The sequence below is a fragment of the Grus americana genome, chromosome 9, assembly GCF_028858705.1.
Source record: "Grus americana isolate bGruAme1 chromosome 9, bGruAme1.mat, whole genome shotgun sequence".
Lineage (NCBI taxonomy): Eukaryota > Metazoa > Chordata > Aves > Gruiformes > Gruidae > Grus > Grus americana.
This window is the reverse complement of record NC_072860.1, coordinates 14357315-14377944: the sequence shown is the minus strand read 5'-3', so window position 1 is coordinate 14377944 and position 20630 is coordinate 14357315. Positions and strand designations below refer to the sequence as shown.

Below are 20630 nucleotides of genomic sequence, written 5' to 3'. Positions count from 1 at the left end.
ATTCTTATGAACTTATTTGATTGCATTTCATGTTAGTCATGCTGCCTATTACCCTTTATTTGATGTATAGCATCAGCAGCTTTCCTAAATTTCAAAACATTAGAAGAGATCCTGAGTTAAGTCCCATTCACTGCCATTGTATATACATCAGGTTTCAGATCCTGGTCAAATTCCTACCTGAAAAGTTTAAGAGTTTGGATTGTGTGCTTTGGCTTTGGTTTTTAATTTCATGTGGGGGTGGGGGGGCTGTTCTTGTGCCACCATAGTTCTTATTAAAATACTATTTCAGAATTTCAATATTTTGATGGCTGTGGAAATTGGAAGCATGTTGTAGATAGAGTTCCTATGACCAGCATACTCCATTTGCATTAAAGTCAGTTTTGCTTTTTCATTTAAATAGCTGATGTCCTTTCTGTTTGGTTACCCTGATCACACTTGACCAGAGATCAGTCATATTCCTTCTCAGCCAAGCTCTTCATTTCCCCTTAACCAAGAAAGCAGTGTGTCCTTTTTGTCTTGTTCACTGTGCCTCTTCCAGCTCCAAATTTCTGGAATGTTGAAGTGGCAAAATAAAACTTTTTAAAATAAGTTTTGTATTTATATGTGCATTGTATGGCTTTGTCACAACCATATGGAAGTTTATTGTGCTGTTCACTGTGATTTAGGGGAAAAAATATGATCAATTTTGTCACATACTCTATATGTAATATTATGCATAAACACCCACCCCCCACTAAGAAAGACTGGAATTGCAAAGAAAACAGTTCTCTGGCATTTGGGAGAATTTAGTGATGATAAGCTGAATGAAAAAGGTAATTTAAACAAAATGAAATTCTGTACATTGAAAATACTGGAGGATGGGAGAATACTTGAAGGAAAGGTATCACTCTGTGCTTGCCTAGTTCTCCTCCCTAAATACTTGTTATCTCAGCAGTGCAAGTATTAAGCTAAGATTGTGGTTTTAGTTTTATACAGTACTTCTGCTTTTATGTTATTTTTAGCTAAGGGGTTTCTTACAAAGTCACCTATGTCTGGTATACCCATTATATGAAGTCTTTCATTAGTGTAAATGTGATGCCATTTCTCTAATTTGTTTGCCTTTTTTTTTTCCGCATTTCATAAGTACTAAAGTATTACTGCAGGGATTGATTAAAAACAGGTGTGTAGGTAGTTTTCTGTAATCAAATAAAATTGCATTTTGTATCAATTGCATTTGATACACATGCATTTTGGATATGAGTCTCTAGTCTTGCTACCACATGTTGGCTATTGATGTTCCCCTCTTTTAGAGCACGTAAGATGGAGCAGTGATGGACAGTCTTCTGACTGCTGTCCTGCAACCACTTTTCTACATTTTGTAAACGACCAGACTGTATCAGTAGTCCTCAATTTAATAAAAGATTGAAGGTGCTAAGGACAGTTGATGTCCAACTCTTCTTAATCATAGAGATAGAAAAGTAATCACTCCTAGACAGATTAGCAGAGTTCACACTTTGCTTTATAATGCCAAAGTTGAACCAAGCCTAATTAGTCAACAGAGGATGGGTGCTGATCCTGTGGGTACCAAACTGATACTGCTTTTCCGATGCTATCAAGAGTCCTGTTGTTGTCTTATTTTCTGTCACCAGATTTCATTACCACTGTATCTAATACCAAGCTTTCTTTTTTAAAAACCAAGATCCTGTCTACTTTTCAGCTCCAAATGCGATGATTGAGATTTCCATCCATCCTGTTCCTCCTTAAACCTTCTGTAAGAGGAGTATAACTCAAATTTTTAGCTTAGATCAGAGGAGCTCACCAGATTCCATCTGCACAGAGCATTTAAGCTTTTCCTAAATATGACATCTCTTGGCACCCCTTCTTTTTGAACATAGAGCCTTCTCAGTCCCAGCCCATTAGTTTCCTTTTTTGCTTTATCAGTATGGCAAGAGCCTCACAGTAGAAAATATTCTTCTTCTTACTCCCACAGATGTCCCTGTCACTCATTCATCACTCACTTCCCAGGAGTTCTGATGAGAAAAATTAAATTACTCCAGAAAACTGCAAGACCAGCAACCTAAAGATAAAATATAGGATAGAGTGAAGCAATAGTATAGAATAGCCTCCCCTGTTAACTCTCTTACATACTACATGCTACATAGGAGGAAATCTGATTCTGCTAACAGATGGCACATGATACTTTCTTAACAGAAATTTGTAGTCTTTTCCAGTAGCTATTGCAAAGAACTGCAGGTATTTTCAGGACTGAACAGGCTGTAGCACAAGAAAATGGTTGGATTGTCTGGTCTTTTCCATGCTTACTTTCCTTTCACACGGGGCATAAAAAAATCTCTTATGTGAGATGTCTCGGCTGCCATTTTCGTATGTTTGAAGTTTAGAGCTTTATTCTTCCAAAACACCCAAGAAACTGGTAAGAGGCTTACAAGATCATTTCTCAAGTCTAAATGAGTAAAATGAGGTGACTTACCTAAGGCCATGCAGTGCAGCAGTAGCACGGCAGAAGACGACTATTCTTTCTCTGCATCTGGGCCCTTCCCCTAAGGGATATTGCTTTCTAAAAAATGTCCTTTCATTACGTTCCTCTTAAGTTACCATCCTGTCATCTAAAATTCTTTTGCTATTAGTGATAGCATTGGTAGTGGTGGAAATGATGTTTTTGTTTCTCTTTTCAAACCTCATCAATCTGATTTAGTGCTTATAAATTATTTGATCTGGACTTTAGTTGTAAAAAGGCACTTTGCTGTTTTAAAAACTAAGATACTATCTTAAAAACTACTAGCTTTTGGTTTTAAAAGACAAAAGTCAGGGTTATTTAAGAGACTGTTCATATTGTCATAATCTGGATAGGGTTAATTATAGTTGCTATTGGTAGAGATTTATAGTTACCTTGATGAATGAAGTGATATACTAGAAACTGGTTCACAGAATATTTACTGTAACTTAATTTTACTTTTTTTTTTTCTTCTCTGGTTAGTCTGTAAGCCTTGATGTTCACTATCTGATGAACGTGTGGGGAGAAAGTGCTGCGGAATGTAATATGATAAATTGTTCATGGTATTTAGATGACTGTTGAAGGAACCTTAGTTTAGAGATTTCCTGAAGATTTTTGCGTTTTAGAGCCCTCTTTATCAGTCTTGCATTTCTTGAGTAAATTTGGTGCCTGCGGGGAACAAGGGTGCAGCTAAGGAGAGCAACACATTACCCAGTTCAGCAGCTGCTTGCTGCACACACCCTGGCTCTCCCAGTGTTGACTTGTTCTAATCTGGCATCACGTGGTCTTCTGGTGAAGGTGGTGGCTGCAGAACCTTTCCTTTAACTGAAAGGTTTTACAAGTGGATCTGTTGATCCTGAAGTCTAAACTATTCAACTGAAGGCAAAACTTGTTTTGAGTTCATGTTTTATGCTGACAGCATGTAAGTACCTCACTTCAGGAAATGTTTGTCTTGAAGAAGCTATTACTATTTTACTGCCTGCCTTTGTAGCTAAAATCAAATGCATTTAGCTTAGTTTTATTAGTACACAGTGTTGCTTAAGAACACAATCCGTTTTTCCAGGATTAACATTGTACATAATTCTATAGAGGGAGTTTGAATCTCTAATGCTGTTTACAAGTGGATTGAGATTCATGCCAGAATTCTGGATTTTTTTTTTTTCCCCCCTTTCCTGAGCTCCCCTGGGAACATTGTCTTATTCAGAAAATGTTTTGTGTATTTCCACCTTGTGCTAAATTGTTTATCTAATTCAAGTCCAGTAATGTTAAAGTATCTGTTCAATACTGTTTTTTCAGACACTTCTAATTCCCATTTCTTAAAATTTAAAATACATAGTGCTTGATTATAAACATATGTATATCAGATGTATGTTCTGAAGTTTTCTTTTTGTCATGGTTTAAAACTTATTTGTATCAGTTTCTTTATTACTATAAAAATTATAATTGTTAGTAGAAATGCTTGTTTTAATTAGTGAAAAAATAGTTACTGCGAACTATAGAGTAAAAACATGAAATTTTAAAGTATGGATATGGATATTTGTTTCTGCTTATTTGCTCTGCTTAATCACAATTATTTTAAATTTTATTTCAGTTAATATTGATAAATGTAAAACTTCACACAGCTTTTAATTACAAAACATAGTGCTTAATAAAAATGTTGAGTATGAGAGTTGTTTTTTTCTTGTGTTAAAAAAGCTGTAACAAATGCTTATTCTCTGAGATTTTCAGCATTCTTGTGAGTAATGTAATTACTGAAGTTCAGAGGATATTAATTGCTGTGCCTCTCTTTCTTACAGAATACAGTCGTTTTGAAGCTAAAATACATGATTTACGGGAACAGATGATGAACAGTAGCATTAGTTCAGGATCAGGATCTTTGCGAACCAGTCAGAAGAGATCCCTATATGTGAGGTAATCGTCTTTTTCACGGTATTTCTAGTGTGTTTTTCTGCTTTTTTGTAGACTTAGTATTTCCGTATTTGCATTTTTATACAATTATTTACTCATTATTAAACTTAACAAATTGATATTTATATGCAAAATACATTAAAAATAAAGCTTAATTTAGATGAATTAATGTAATATAGCTGAAAAAGATGTACTAGCCCTGAGATACACTGACTTAAAGAATAAATACATGTTTTTGCTGAAGGATTATTGTCTCACTGACAGGCGGGACAAAAAGTAAGTAATAGCACCAGTCTAAAGTTCATACAGGGTATGTGAAGCCTTGACTTAATTCAGTTTGTGGTTTTTGTGACAGTATTCTTCATGTTCTCCCTTGTTCAGTTCTTGCGTTCAGATTTATAGTCTCCCTTTATTTAAGCTTTGACAGATTTCAATCTTATTTCCTTCAACTTACTTTACTTGTATTCTCAGCTTGCATTAAGAAATCTTATTTCTATGTCCAATAGCGTTTTGTTATAGAACACTTTTCATGGTAACCAAGAGAGCAAATGCCTCACAGTAAATTAACTGAATATTCTTCATTAATTTATGCATATGGAATTAAACATAAAGGAGGCTAAAAGAAAATGGAAATATAAAAGAGCATGAAGCAGTTAAGAAAATAGGTGGTTTCACGGGGAAACTGTGGCAAGGTGCAGCTCATTAATGTGCCAACTAACTCCTACATCAGTTATCATATACTGATAAAGCATGAAGTTTCAAGTATGGAATGTGAGTAAAAGGATTGCATTTTTAAAAATAAATTGTTTTTTGAGCTCCCTGATGGAGATCATCTCTGGACTGAATAAGGGCTGGCAAGGGCCAGAACATTTTAGTAGAGCAGGTAAGACTTCAGTAGTGCTGGTGCTTGGTTTAAACTTGGTTTAAAATGTTGTAGGGCCTCACTGGCTTACCAGCTAAAATGCAAGGCTTAGGCGCTATTGACTTTTCCCATCCGAAGCAGATACTGTTTTGTTCGTGGTGCTGTATCTATTGAGCTATGGGAAAGAAAGCAAGTCTTAAACAAGGCAGTTACTTGAGTAATTGCATATCTATGCTCAGAAAAGTCTGTCCTTTGCAAGCTATTTCCGAAGGCTTTGAAACAAACGTGGCAAATTACTTGTACAGGGTTTCTGTTTAGATTGACTATAACATGTAGCCCATATGTTCTGACCTATTATTTTAGTAGCTTTATCTGGATTCTGGTTTTGCAGAGCTGTTCTTGGTTGGGGTTTTGTTTTTTTGTTGTGGGGGTTTTTTTGGGGGGCGGGGGGGTGTCTTTTTTTGGGTTTTCTTTTACTATGTCTGCCTTAAATATTTTGGGGAGTCAGATTTTAAATATCTAAGGATAAATGCCTTAAATACTAAGGATAAGTGCTTGAATAACGGTTATCCATGTCTGAGAATTTCCACAGGTAGCTAGCTGTACATATGGATATTGTGTTGAGATCTTCCTTTGCATAATCCCAAGATTTATCGCTTTAGCCCTCATCGTATAACTAAGCCTAAACAATTCTAAATGCTTTTATTTTGCTTGGTTAGCTATAGCCTGATTAGGTTCTAAACCGCTTATGTTCACACATTGGTCTGGTATTTTAAGCCACTGACAAGCATTTTGTGTTTATGTAGCTTTTATTCCACCATGAAGTTGTTATCTGTAAATGATTGAGGTTGAACTTCTGATTTTGCCAGCCGCTGCAGAAAATGCAGCCTTCTCCAGGTTGTTGGCAGCAGCCTTGTGGAGACGTGATTTCCTTTACCAAGTCCCAAAAACCTTTATTGGAATCAACTTATTACTAAGTCAGAACAAAAATCTAAAATGCAAATATTCTTCAGAAAAAGTAGTCTTCCACCCACATCTCTTAACAGAGAGTGCTGCTAGGGCTTTTGAGATCCACTCTTGTCACCACACCAAGAGATGCCAAAGACTGGTAGGCAACTTGATATACACAGGATGGGTTCACATCTGTTCTGTCTAGTTTCTGATGTAATTTTGACCTCACTGAAGTAAGTTTTATGATTTTTTTTTTTTCCACATACTGCTAGATACTGACAGAACTTGTTAGTTATCCAGCTTATTTCTTATTATAAGCCACTCTGGTATGATCGTTCTGTACTTATAATTGTACCAATTCAAAGGCAATTTTAGTAACCGAAGCCGTCTTTTTTTTTTTTTTCTTTTCTGTAATATTCAGTTTTGGATATGCCTTAAAGGATTCCAGTTATATAATGTAATGCTGAATTGAATGGCAAATCCAACAGTAAAATGTTTATAGGCATTCAAGCACAATTGTAGAAAATCTATCAAATAAAAATACTCTAAAAATAATAATCACTGGTGATTTCTCAAAATCATGGTAACAAAATAGCAAATGAAACCAGATACATCATTGTGGCCCTGTAATTGTGTTTGCCTGAAAATACAATTTGAGATAAAATGGCAGATTTTTCTTCTTAATCATAGGTGTATCAATAATGATGAATAGCAATATAACAAACAATCCTTGAGGGCAATAAAAATGTAGCAATTCAGCAGCAGCTAACTCTTTGCACATCTAATTGTCTCTCTCTCTCCCCCCCCCCCCGCCCCCCCCCCCTAATTAAGATGTACTGATTTAATGGCCTTCTCTTATTTTTGCTTTATATTTCTTTTGATCTTTATTCTAAGATGAGAGAGATTCTCTCATACAGTGTTTTTGGTTTTGCATCTGAACTACATTTATACCCTCTCCTCCTTCATCTGCAGATTCAAAAAGCATATGTGAAAAAGTGAGATACTTCCATGGTATCAAGTTTCTATGATAATATGTTGACAGGGAGTAAATTTGTTCCATATTTATCTTATCTTGTATGCCAAATCTCACTCTGTGCAATGTCTGTAGAATTCAAAATTGAAAATTACTCTTAACTCTGTGTATTTTTCTGACCAGCATGATACATTTATAAATTCAAACAACAATGCTGATTCCTGCTTGGATTAGAGCAGAAAATAGTTACATCTCCAAGTGGAAGAAACTTTACAGTTTTGAAATCATTAAGAAATTTTAACTAAATGCATTGAAAAATAAGATCTGGCACTAGCACCAGGCCTGAAAAGTTTACTTGCCTACAGGAGGAGCTTGATTGGGCATCCCTAGGTTATTCTGGTAGTTCAAACGTGACTTCAAACAGCTTTCCCAAAAACTCAGGGAGAAAAAGAACCTTCATTCATTCTGAAGTGGTAAGATTAATGTATGGAGATGCTTTTGCTGTAGGAATTCCTGATTGCTTTGTTCAGCAAGCATTTCTTCTTTTAGGGTATTCTTCAGTAAACTTGATCAGCAGCTTATGATACTGCAAGTAATGAGTGTGGCCAGGTAAAAAGACATTCTGGAAAATTTGGCACTGTTAACACAGCCATTAAATTTTTGGCTTCGAAGCATAAACACTCATGAAACATGCAACTTCAGTTTCTGTAGACTTAGAATTATAGAATTGTTTAGGTTGGAAAAGACCTTTAAGATCATCAAATCCAACCATTAACCTAACACAGCCAAGTCCACCGCTAAACTATGTCCCGGAGCACCACATCTACATGGCTTTTAAATACCTCCAGGGATGGTGACTTCGCAGGGCAGCCTGTTCCAATGTTTGACAACCCTTTTGGTCAATAATTTTTTTCTAATATCCAATCTAAACCTCCCCTTGCTACAACCTCCTTTCAGGTAGTTGTAGAGAGTGAGAAGATCTCCCCTCAGCCTCCTTTTCTCCAGGCCTTTTCTCAACCCCAGTTCCCTCAGCTGCTTGTCACAGAACTTGTGCTCTAGACCCTTCACCAGCTTTGTTGCCCTTCTTTGGATGCCCTACAGCACCTCAATGTCCTTCTTGTAAGTGAAGGAACCAAGTTACCTTTTTTAGTGCTGCTAGTTGCTGAGCAATACAAGGTGAAATGAAAGGAAGGACTTGATGCTTTCTCTGTAAAATAATTTTTATGGCTTATGTGAATTTAAGTAGAACTTTAGAGTAAATACTGTGGGACTGCATTCAGAGCAGTAGTTGATCAGGAATACCAAATTTCTTTTTAAGTAAGTTAACATTTATAACTTACACTAAATAAATGTATACATGGTACTGTTAATCTGTATTAGAAGACTCTGTACAGGGAGTTAATAAGAGATATTTTTTATATACTAGTCTGTAGATAAATATGTCATCTTGGCTGTGAAGTGAGTTCTCATTTGATGACTTGCCAGGCATACAGGAAAAGCCATGTTTATCAGTTGGAATCAAAAGAGATTTTTGTTTATTCTGTTTGCTTTTTGGCTCATTTATTTGATCGTTACCAGTTCCTGGTGTTCCTATAAATTTTAGCTGCATAATTTTATCACTACTGTGTGACACCCTAGTTCATCTTATTATAAAACTGTCTTTGCCAGCTTTTACTTCCCCCCCCCAATAAAATTATTTATATTGACGTGACCTCACCAGAGGAAAAGTATTTGATGAAACTGCCTTTCATTGTGCAAAAACTATTCAGTGTAACCATTTATCTAGTTTGAAGAGCGTATGTTGATAATATATGTTTTTATCCATTTTTGCTTCCATTTCACTCTTGTATTTTTTTTTCTCATGCAGTCAATATTTATTAATGCTGTTAGGCCGAGCTCACTGCTCATATAAGTTTATATGCAAACTAAAACTTGAAAGTTAAAAGTAGTGTTGGTAGAAATCATTGCTTGAATGCAAACAAGAATTCTCAAAAAATAAATTTCATGATGCATTTAATTAATTCAGTGAAAATGTAAACAACTTGAATCTGCATTAAAAATACATAATGGATTATGTGCAATTTATTTTGAAACATGGAATGATGTTTGTCCACAGTGCTGCTTGAACAAACACGTGCAGAATAAATCTGGAGGAATAACTAGTATGTGTATCATTTCCTTATCTGCAGTATTTGGACTATTTCAAAGAAAATAAGAATTCTGTTTTTTTTTTTTTTTTTTTTAAGAATCTGGATATCTCAACTATTGCCAATACTTATTACCTTGTTTGCAGAAGCAAAATTGAACAAACATTTGTATTTGCTCTGAACAGAGATTAAAGTACAAGTCTTACACACAAGCAATGTTATGCAAAGTATTGCACGTTAAAGTATAAGGCTTTTGTGTATAATGAGAGTAAATATTTCAAAGCCATTTAAAAATGTCTGTCTTGGTCTAGACTTTTTAGAAAATATTTATTAAAACCTTTATCTCATTATGAAAAGTTTTGATACTTTTTATGGCCCTAAAAAGGCATGGTGTCTTACCAGCTCTGATTTTGCAGTAGACCTTATGCTGAAGATGAATTGATCTGACAGAAAATGCTGAATTTTTTCCCTGTACGCAATTTGACATTTGGTTATGAGCACATACAGTTCAAACCCGAAGAAATACACTCTGTGCTTTAGAAGGGCAAAATTCACAAAGCTAAAATACATTTTGGAGCAAATAGTTACAACTTTACAGGTACTTACATGGGTTAAAAAGACTGAGACATTAAAAATCTCACAGAAAAAGGTACTTAAAACTAGTGTTCAGGAAGAAGAAACTAACTGAATTTGAACAAGGCAAAGGACACCATTTTAAATCATGATGTTGTCATCTATTGTTGCTACTTTCCTAAGGCTGAGATGGATTTGGTATCAAGTCTCTAAATCAAGATAGCGTGTCACTTCGAAAATGCATCACTGACAAACTTATGAGCTTGCGGATGAAACAAGGTTGAGGATTTTTTGTCCTGTGTCATGCAGGCACTTCTCACTGTACATAGGTGAGGCTCATACACTTTTTTTCAAATGTAAAATTTGAGTCCTTTCTAAGGCATAATCTTAAGAATATCTCTTACAGTTTGGTAAGAGGCTGCTGTCATCATTCATTTCCATGTCTTCGCTAAACCCGTGATTGTGCTGGGAGAAACATTCTGCAAGTCTCTTCAGTTCCTCAGGGAAGCGATCCAGATATAAAATGATCCAACAGGGTGAAAAGAAATTAATTTTAACCCCAATCAGTTCCACAGTATGGTGCACTGCCTGCCTTTCCAGACAATTGTGCTTTCCTAAGTGAGAAGGGAGACAGAATCAGTACAAAGCAGGCATGGATGTGGGTCTGGATAATAGTGAACTTGCATAAACCAACCTTGCTGGCAAAGGGAATGTTAATAAAACTGTAGCCGTGCAGCTGGTGTTCAGGTATTGCTAGTGCCTATTGTTGAAAACAGGCTTACTTTAGAAAAAAGATGAGATTTTCTTGAAATGGTTGGAAATTTTCCAAAAGAATGCACATAAAGTTCTTTGCCTTCAGGTGCTGTAGCAGCGTAGTTGTGTTCAGCTCATATTTCTAAGCTTTTTTTTTTCTGCCACCCTGTGAGCAGGATATCAACTTTTACTTTAAAGACAGTAATTTTTAATAAAATAATTCCAATTTGTAGCTTGGTATAAAACAATGTATGTTACAGAACTTTTGACAGTGCTGTATGCTTCAAATACTTGCCTTTTCTTCCCTAGGCTGACATGTAACTTGCTCTGTGCAAAGTACTTATTGGATTGCAGGAGGCATCTTTTATGGACCTTTTGCAAAGTGCTGGAGTTCTCATTCATTAAAACTTCTGTGTGCGTGAATACAGTACTATACTATATATTCTCTGTGTGTGTGTGTGTATATGACAGAGCAAGAATGCAATCAGTGTTCTTATTTTAAGCAACTGTCAGAATGATGTAGTTGGTTGTTAGCAGCACAGGCAGCTTCATATTTTGTGCTATTCATACTCCCTTGTTTTTTTATTGCTTTTTCTATGTTTATTTTTTTTCTTTTCAACATAGAGCTCTTTTTGATTATGACAAGACTAAAGATAGTGGCCTTCCAAGTCAAGGATTGAACTTCAAATTTGGCGATATTCTCCATGTCATTAATGCTTCTGATGATGAATGGTGGCAAGCACGGCAGGTAACTCCAGATGGAGAAAGCGATGAAATTGGAGTTATCCCAAGCAAACGCAGGTATGTCATGATATTTTATTGACTTTGAGGTGTCTGCTATTAAATATCTGATACAATTAATACAAATATTGCATATGCTTTTCTCTTTGTTGTTAATTCTGTACCACATCAGCCTCTTAGTTTTGTTTGGGTTTTTTAAAATAATCTGCAGTGGGATTCTGACTAACTCAGTGAGAAGTTTGTTAAAATCCTATTTAGCCTTAGGAGTTGTGTGCTGAAGTTGATAAAGGTAGTCCAAGTCCATTTCTCTGTTCTCACTGTAAGCAAGTTGCGGGTTTAATAACATTACACCATTTACGTATGAAAAGGTGCAAAGTAAATTTTGTTCAAATCATGACACTGTCGTGAATTCTTTCTACCCAAAACCTGGGAAACCAAAAGGTCTGTCTTTGGTGGCCAGAGTAAACGGAAACAGGGTGTTCACTGGCATATCGGAGACCCAAATAAGAGATTGGGTGCTCTGAATCTTGATATCTGCTGTTGACTGGTAATTGAGGCTGCTCACTTAGTGGGACATGCTTTTTCTTGCCCTCCCCCCGCCTTTGCTGAACCTATATATAATCACAAAATACTCCAATACTCTCAAAGGTCATCACTTGAGAAATAATACCCTACTTTTCCAATACAGTCTGCCACTAGCAGGCTGCCATTTTTTGAAGGTGTCATCAGCAACAAAAATCTGTACTACAAAAAGTACACCTATATGCTTACATTGTAACAAGTACTAACTGGAAGTCCTGGAATTTTGCTGATTTAACTTTTTTGTGTATATTTTTGTGGTAGAGTTGAGAAAAAAGAACGAGCCCGTTTAAAGACAGTGAAATTCAATTCCAAAGCAAGAGGAGATAAAGGGGTGAGTTCATGAAGTACTAATTACACCTGACATTGTGAATAGTAGCATTTTTCAGTGGTTTATCTATGCAGATTCAGCTTCAGTTTTTTTGGTGAGAAAATTAAATTCTGTCAAATAGAAATAATTCTGAGCACCAAAGCTAACTTTGGTAGTAAACCATTGCCAAAACTGTCAGTTGTATGAAGAATGAGCTTAGAAATATATATTGTCATTAATGCTGTAATGTAATAGGAATTATAGGTACTAATCAAGTATTGAGCAATGCCATTTCTAACAGCTCTGCAAGTGCTGTTTATAAAGCAATTTAGTCCTTTAGTATGGATTGTGCTCCGGGACTCCCTTTTCTGGGGAGGGGCTTACTACCAATTTTCAGAAAAAGTCGTAATATGTTATTTTCTTTAAAGTTTTTAAATTTATATAGAAAGCAAGGAAGTAGAACTCAGCAGGGTCCCTATGATATAATGAGATTTTATGATGTACACAGTTACGCAGACAGCATAAAGTAACTTCTTTGTTACGATTATGGATGCAGAAGCTTTAAAGAATTTCATGCAAGGGGGTAGGCCAACAAAAACTCGAGGCTAGCACAATGGCTGACCAGAATCAGTCCCCATCTCACAGCTGGTTTATCTCACCACCACACTCTATTGGTACAAATACTGATGTGGCTGTACTCAAATCATATAAAATAACAAACGCAGATGAAAAATAACGCAGTCCAAAAGAAATCCTGGTTTTAATTTTAGTCAATCCCTTGGTGCAGTTCTCTGTATCATATGCAATCTCTGTCCCAGTACACGTGATGGGAACGAGTGGTGAGAAACCAGGATAGCTACTTAAGTAGTAATAGGAATGTTTGTAGCCAAAATTATAGCTATTTCATAATGGTAAAGCAGCCAATTTTGTTTTATTTTGAGGGTGAGGCTTTTTTGCAATGTTTTGGTTGTTTTGAAATATGAGAAACAATTTTACAACCTTGCAATTTCTACCAATAAAATATAACTAGTAATTTCAAGACTTAGATATATGCATTTTGGATGTAAGAGCCTTCTAAAGCAATAATATATTACCATTTTTTAAAATCTGAAACATGCTTTAAGCTTCTGTGGAAGCCATTTCTTAAATAATGGTTATTTTTTTAATAGCGCTAATGCTGTAACATTAGTCATTATTCTGGATCCCAAAGATTCCTTTGAGTCATTTATTTCAGTTACAATGTTTTTATAACTTCAAAAACCACATATATGAAGTATTAAAGCTTCAATACTTTATGCTGATAGTGTAGGACTTCATGCTTTCAAGACTGTCAAATCCATACATACATCTCTCTGCTACATGGCAAAGTTTCCAGTTTAGTTTATTAATGAAGAAAAAGTCTTGGTTCTTTCTTTAAGTATTTGCTTAAAAGGAAATCAATATCTCTAGTTATTTTCTGATGAACAATTACACTACTGCCTTGAGGATTCACTGGATTATTTGCAGGTGTTTTCTGTTTTGGTACAGTCATATTTTGGTATTGGAATAAAACATTATCAACTGATGTGGTAATTTTTAACCTGATCGTTTTTATAATTTGGGTTCACTTTTAGAAGTCACATAAAGAAAATGGCTTAAATACTTTAAATGATTTTCATTACGTTAAGTAATTTTTCAAATGTTATGTTCTTTGACAGATAATTGCATGGTTTTGTAGTTTGTCTACCAATAAACTGCAAACAGTTAATTAATGATGTATTTGAAGTAGCATTTTGACAATAGCAGAGTTAGTGCACGGTCACTGTGCACTAGCATAGCACCAAAGACATGCATGGAATACTGAGTGGAAAAGCAACTACGCTTGCCATTGATACAGAACTGCAGTTCTTTTTCTTTAGTAACATTTCATTTTGCAAACACGCTTACACTGTTCACAATCTTTTGCTTCAGCTGTAAACGTTTTAACATTACGGTTTCTCCTTAAAATATTCTTCCTGTATTTGTCATGGTGATGTTTTTCCCAGTAAGCTGTCTGCACCATGTATGTCCTCACAGACTGTGTGCCTTCCTGTGTCTGTATACGGTAATACTCCATGGACAGGTTGAAATACCAGCTTTGTACAATTCTTCAAAATTTCTGCATTAAACCCTTAAAGAATAACCCTAGTGATGGCAAATATTAAAATCCATGTTCCTTTCATTTTAAGGAAAGCTAAAACATCTGGAGCAGAAATGGTTACATTTTTTTGTTTGTTCCTTTCATATAAACATTTATCTCACTCTCTGTGCTGCTTCTGTTTTAATATATTCTTGCTTATGATGCCTGTTTATGATTTGCAGTGGGCTTATGAAAAATTTAATACAATTACTATGCATTTTCAACTAATAAGCAATTCTCTCTAGCTTTTTATAATCATGGTATCTTTGAAAAATAATCCTTTTGCTAATCTTTTATACAAAATCAGTATAATATTACTTTTATTTTCGCTTATTTTTTGGCAATGGAACTGACTCTGACCATTATACATGCAGTATATTAAAATTTAATATTAGTTCAGTAAGATTTACAGTACAGTTAAAATAATTATTATGAAATATTTTCAAAACTAAAGTGAAGAACCTGATCATGTGTTATGAAGTACAATAAATCAGACACTCCTTTTATTTTGACTATGTAAAATAGTCTCACCACCTCAGTTAAACTGCACCATTTTAGCTTAGTTACATTTATCTCCCTACTCTTTTGCCCAAACTGAGGGACTTGTTCAAATGGAACAATTATATAGATGTGAGACTTCCACTTTTTGAAATTCATGTTACAGTATTTTTCAGTATACTCAGCAAAGATCTACTCCTCTGGGTGTATTTCTTTGTTGCCCTTGTTCTGTAGATTACATTAATCTTTCTGGTTATGAGAAATCAATTGGAATGACTTGTTGACTTCAGATAAAGAAGGTCAGGAGGACTATAGTCTAAAACCTTGCCCGTGCCAGCTATGGCTCCTGCAAGCATATGATTGGCTTGAAACCAGTTCTTTTGTCCGTAAGCCAGGTTGATAATTTACAAATTCCTACAGTGGAATGACAGTTTTAGTTGAACACAGATGCCAGCCCATTAAAGGTTTTCTGGAGCTCTTGTTTAACATGGTATTGCTACTTCCAGAGCTCAATGTCACTGATTGTGTTCCCATGCTACCATGTGCCTCTTTAATATCTGGTAATTTTAAGTAATTTTTTAAAAAAAAAAACAATGGTAATGAAAATATCACTGGATGTTTCAGTATCTGATATTGCCAAGCAAGTCTGTATTAAAACAGATGGCCAGAAGGATTGTTAATACTGTAGCAGGATGCAGCTTGTGTGTTGCACTATAGGCATTCTCTTTAGGAAGGCCAAATGTTAGTTTGGTAATTGTACCAAAGAAGGTGGCCCACTGTTTGGAGAAAAAAAAAAAACAAAAACAAAAACAACAAAAAAAACCCCAACAAAAACCCAAACAAACCAAAACTTTGTCCTTTTGAGCCCCAGTTGTGACTACATTTCATTCTATACTTCATGCTGGTAGAAAAGACAATACACCTTTTTGCAACTGTATTGCATATCATAGAAGAAGATGAGCTCACCCTGGCTGAAGACGATTACTTGAAAGTTAACATGCTCCAGATTTTAGAAATAGCTGTTAATAGAGTCTTTAATGTATGAATTGAAAATATTTTTGGGGTTTTTTAAAGTAGCTTTTAAAAATTGGTTCTGATGAAGTTTTATTACTTCCTGCAGCACATGGGCTCTGCTTGGCTTAGAAATAAACAGTTCCCCTGCAGCATAGGGTCTCAAAACCAAGTTGAGCATTTTCTTAGTTTTGCCATCCTTCCCATAATAGAGTTTCTGCAAACCAAATGACAAAAACGTGGCAAATTTCACGTCTTGGCAAAACTGGTTAGATGATTCAATTATGCCTAAAGATGAAAAGAAATTTCAGCTGGCTTCAAGTTAGCTGTATTAGTTCTAGTTCTGGGTGTAACTGCAATAAAAATGTTACTGATTTGTTTAGATATTCAGTTCCTTTATTGACTTAGAACAGTAAATTAAAGGTGCTGTAGTCACATAATGTCTTCAGCAGAAGATGTGACAGATATTAACCAAATTCTGTTACATCTGTAGACATACCTATATTTGAATGAAAATACATTGATGCTCTCCATCACTTAGACAATGAGCACAATAATAGTTTGTGTGGTAGATATGTATATGTCTGTATAGGTAGCTCTAGAAATTTTCATCGCAACTGAGATGCAGAAATTCTTCAGCAATACAAGCAGTTAATGTTAAAAGTTGCTGAAGAACATCCTTGGATATACAGGGATTTTTCTGTGGTAATTCTCTGTAAATGCACCCTTGAAAACATAATTGCCACAGTAAACAAATGAAATTAATGTGTATCTTTGCAAAGTTAATCTTAGTATTTGGATGCAGACTTACTTAGAGCAAAGTAATTTCTTTCAGTGAACTTGCAATGAATTGCAATTGTGAAAGACTGAAACAAATACAGCTTTTGGGTTTTATTTTTTTATTGTTTGGATATTTTAGCTAGACACGTTTCTTTTTTTCTTTTTTCCTTTTTTCCTATTTCACTCTTAGTTTTATCGTATAAGCATTTTGTACAATACCAGCTTTTAGCTTCCATTTTACTGTATGATATGATATTTAGCAGTTGTCACCAAAGTATTTACAGTGTTGCCTTTGCAAATGGGTAACAATGGCAAATACTTCTGGTGTGCTGTTATGATGTCAGCTGTTTGCAAAAGCATGTGTAAAGCCTCAGCAGTTCATTAAAATACTGTAACCCCTATATTAGATAATATCAGTGGTTTATTTGACTTTAAGTTCATTATGGTTTGGCTATCTTATAGCAGCCTAGTTTTTCACATCTTTTTACACTCCCAGGAAGCCTAAAGTTGTGAAATATAGGTCGGGCCACATAAGATGAACCAGCCTGCCGGTTCTCTCAGTAGTGAACATGTGAAATACGGAGGGTGTGAGCAAAGCCGTGATCCCGATTTCTGTTTTTAATGAGCTAAGAAGATAGCGTTAAACTGAAATATGCACTGCATAATGTGGTTACAGGAGTCAGCTTCCACAAAGCTGCTGGTCTGGGCCTTTGTTCACACAGACATTAGACATCCTTTGTTTTGCCCCTCCTTCTCTTCTTCAGCAGTCATTCAATGACAAGCGTAAAAAGAACCTCTTTTCCCGAAAATTTCCCTTCTACAAGAACAAGGACCAGAGTGAGCAGGAAACCAGTGATATTGACCGTAAGTATGTGGCATTTGATGGAGAGCGAAGCACACGTAGAAGGGCCTGCTAGATTGCAGTAGGGTGTTACCATGGAGACAGTTTCATGAGCTGCAACAGGCTATTGAGCTTGAGGTGCCGATGACAAACCAATCTACACAATCAATAAAACCGTTTGTTTGCTGTCAAAGTAAAATTTAACCCAAGAGTATCCCAGTTTGGAATAAACTGGGTAATACTGTTGAGTAACAGCGTGTGTATAACTGGAGGAGATACCAGCCTTCCAGCGCTGTCAGTGATGGTTCCTCACTTCTGACTTGGAGGAGAGCACACAGCAACCAAGAAAGCTTACCAGCTTCTGGAATCAGTCCCTTTAGACTGGTTGCTTCAAAGTCATTCCATTCTAATTTGGGTTTTCTAATGAAGAGATTTTCCTAATGAATGCTTTGATTTTCATCATTGTTGCCAGCACTAAAAAAAAAAAAAAAAAAAGTGTCTTCTCAAAAAGCAATTGCATAAGTTTGCTAATTCAGACCAGGTCTGCTAAAAACTGTGTTCTCTGCCATTTGCATCACTGATTACACTTCATGTGCCAGTCAGGTCAAATCTTACAGACTCATCTTCCCCTGTGATGTTCTGGGAACTGTCTCCTGTCGTAGCGCCAATTTTATATATTACTGACAATTATTTTCTTTGTGATTGTCTTTTTATTGCTTGCCCTCTGGGGACTACTCTGCAGGAGGTCCCTGACGACATGGGATCAAAAGGCCTGAGTAAGTGATCAAAATACTCCCAAGTTATTTTAACCTCCATCTGAAAAATTACTACTTTTTTTTTCTTTAACAGGTCTCTTTGAGACTGGTGCTCTACTGGCATAAGGAGGTTGATTCTAAAAATGTTTCAAAGCTTTTTCTAGTTTGTAATGTTTCGGAGGTTTTTGCTTTCAGGAACGTGTTACTTTAATTCATGTGACTATCACAATAGATGTTTTTGTTGCTGTTGTTCAGAAGCTTACCAGCGCTTCCTTGTTTGTCCTTAATAGTACTATGTTTTTAAATTTGGTGATTTTTTTATGTTACTTTTATCTTGTCTTTGTGGTTTTATTTATTCAAAAATAACCTATGGCTTTTTACAGCAATAGTACAACCATTGCCATAATACTTTAACTAGTTACAGTTTTCAATCCTCTCTCTAGGTGACTGACGTTTACAGCTACTTAAAACAAACAAAAGCCTTTGATTAAGAAATGCCATGAGAGTTTTTCTGCCTGACTTGAACTCTTAGGATGCTTTTAGAGCAGGTAGAGGGGTAGCTAATAGGAGACACATTAGCATTTGTTGTATTTCCTGCAGAAACGTTAACTACTTGAATACAGTAAGATTCAAAAGATGCTGAGTACTCTTAACAGACCTGTTTGTGTACACAGACACCACCACTGTACTAAAATGACAAATAAATAGTCAAGACCTTGCTTTCATCACAGATATTAAACACATACATTGTTATGTGTTTATGGAATAGCAGAATTAGTCACTAACGATAAGTGACTAAAGCTCATTAAAGATAACTTTTCTTCCCAGGGCTTAACTTATGCACGATGTTCCCAAAATGACACCTAAGAAGCAGCGTACTTCTATACTCAGCCTCAATCATGAAATAAAAATTCTAGTAGCTGTAACATTAGTTGTCCATTTCTGTAATGGCTAGTTTCAAGGAAATTCTTGATCTAGAGCAGAAGACCTCAGCAACCATTATGGCTGTATGGTTTAGAGCAGATCAAAAGCAGCCTTTATGGCCTCATGATCATACCTAGTTCAAACTGTGCTATGGTCCAGAACTGGCACTAAGTGATTCTGTTAAAAAAACAAATGGCTTCTGGCCTGTTAGTCAGCACAGTCAGACTTTTTGAAACTGCCTTACCACACTTAATGCAAGCTGTGTTACCGGGGCTCTGCAAGACTGCTGCTCTGTCTGGCATTTTAGGTTTCACCTCTTCACCAGTTGTGCCCATTATCAGACTACTGCAACACTCGTATTCTCAATTGACAGTATCTCCCTTTCATGTTCTACCACGAGGCTTTTAAACATCACTATTTGCCTCTTCCACGCCAATGGGGACATTCTTTGTCCAAGAAAACGAAATGGAAGTAGATCCAAATTGCTGGTACTCGCAGACTTGAGGAAATATTTGTCTGTTTTTCCTGCACAGAAATGAAATGAGGGAGTTCAGTCTAGCCAGAGATTTGTGGTTTAAAGATATTAGTTCACTTAATCCAAAAATATTGTAAAAGATTAATTAGTTTGTGTACAATGACAGCTTTTTTAATGTTTATTAATCACTAGAAGCAAACTTGCTTTAGAACTGTATTCTTACCTCTAGAGTCCCCTTGGTTCCTTCTCTTTAATCTTGTAGGGGAGGAACCTCACTGAATTTAATGTATTATAAAGGCTCCTCATGACAACAGTGTGCATTATCGTATGCACACAGTTAGGTACATAATGTCAAGGTAATTGTATTTAATTTGTATAGGTCAAACACTAACTTCTTTATGCAGTCTTAACCTGTGAATGTTAGTGTTTTTCATTACAAATAGACACACTTATTGGGTGGCATGAAAATTGATTCTGTACAATAAAGTTCAGCAATATCAAAGTTCATATTTGTTCAACAGATTTGTAGAATTTTCAAGTGACAGAATAGATTGATACCTGAAATTCTTCAATTGCATTGATTTTTATCACAAACATATTTAACACAGTTACATAGCCTAAAATAGTAACTATAAACACCTTGTAGCTACTGAAGTATTTTGATTACTATGCAAAAGGCATTAAATAGGTAGTTCAGAATAAAAGTCAGAGGCTTTTGAAAACTAAAGCATTACGGGGGGGGGCGGAAATTAAAATCTTAATTCTGCATTGCACTTCAAGTAAACTATTTAATAGACCATAGGAAAGTGTCTATTACTGAATGTGCTACACTATATTTCCTTCAATATGGTCTAGTATTTTCTGCTTCTAGACTCTGAATATTATCAATCAGTTGCCTGC

General features: G+C 35.6%; 1 protein-coding gene across 21 annotated transcripts in view; it reads left to right on the top strand.

Moving 5' to 3' along the window:
• Positions 1 to 20630, top strand: part of DLG1 (discs large MAGUK scaffold protein 1) — a 158954-nt gene that overhangs the window by 122175 nt on the left and 16149 nt on the right. For 10 of the 21 annotated variants that reach the window (XM_054835174.1, XM_054835175.1, XM_054835164.1 and 7 more), the window contains 4 exons: positions 4288 to 4402; positions 11283 to 11459; positions 12243 to 12312; positions 18319 to 18352. In XM_054835174.1, coding sequence (XP_054691149.1) covers positions 4288 to 4402; positions 11283 to 11459; positions 12243 to 12312; positions 18319 to 18352 — 396 coding nt within the window. Of the gene's footprint in view, positions 1 to 4287; positions 4403 to 11282; positions 11460 to 12242; positions 12313 to 17499; positions 17600 to 18318; positions 18353 to 20630 lie in introns of all 21 variants that reach the window. The other 11 variants (XM_054835166.1, XM_054835167.1, XM_054835170.1 and 8 more) reach the window with 2 other exon arrangements.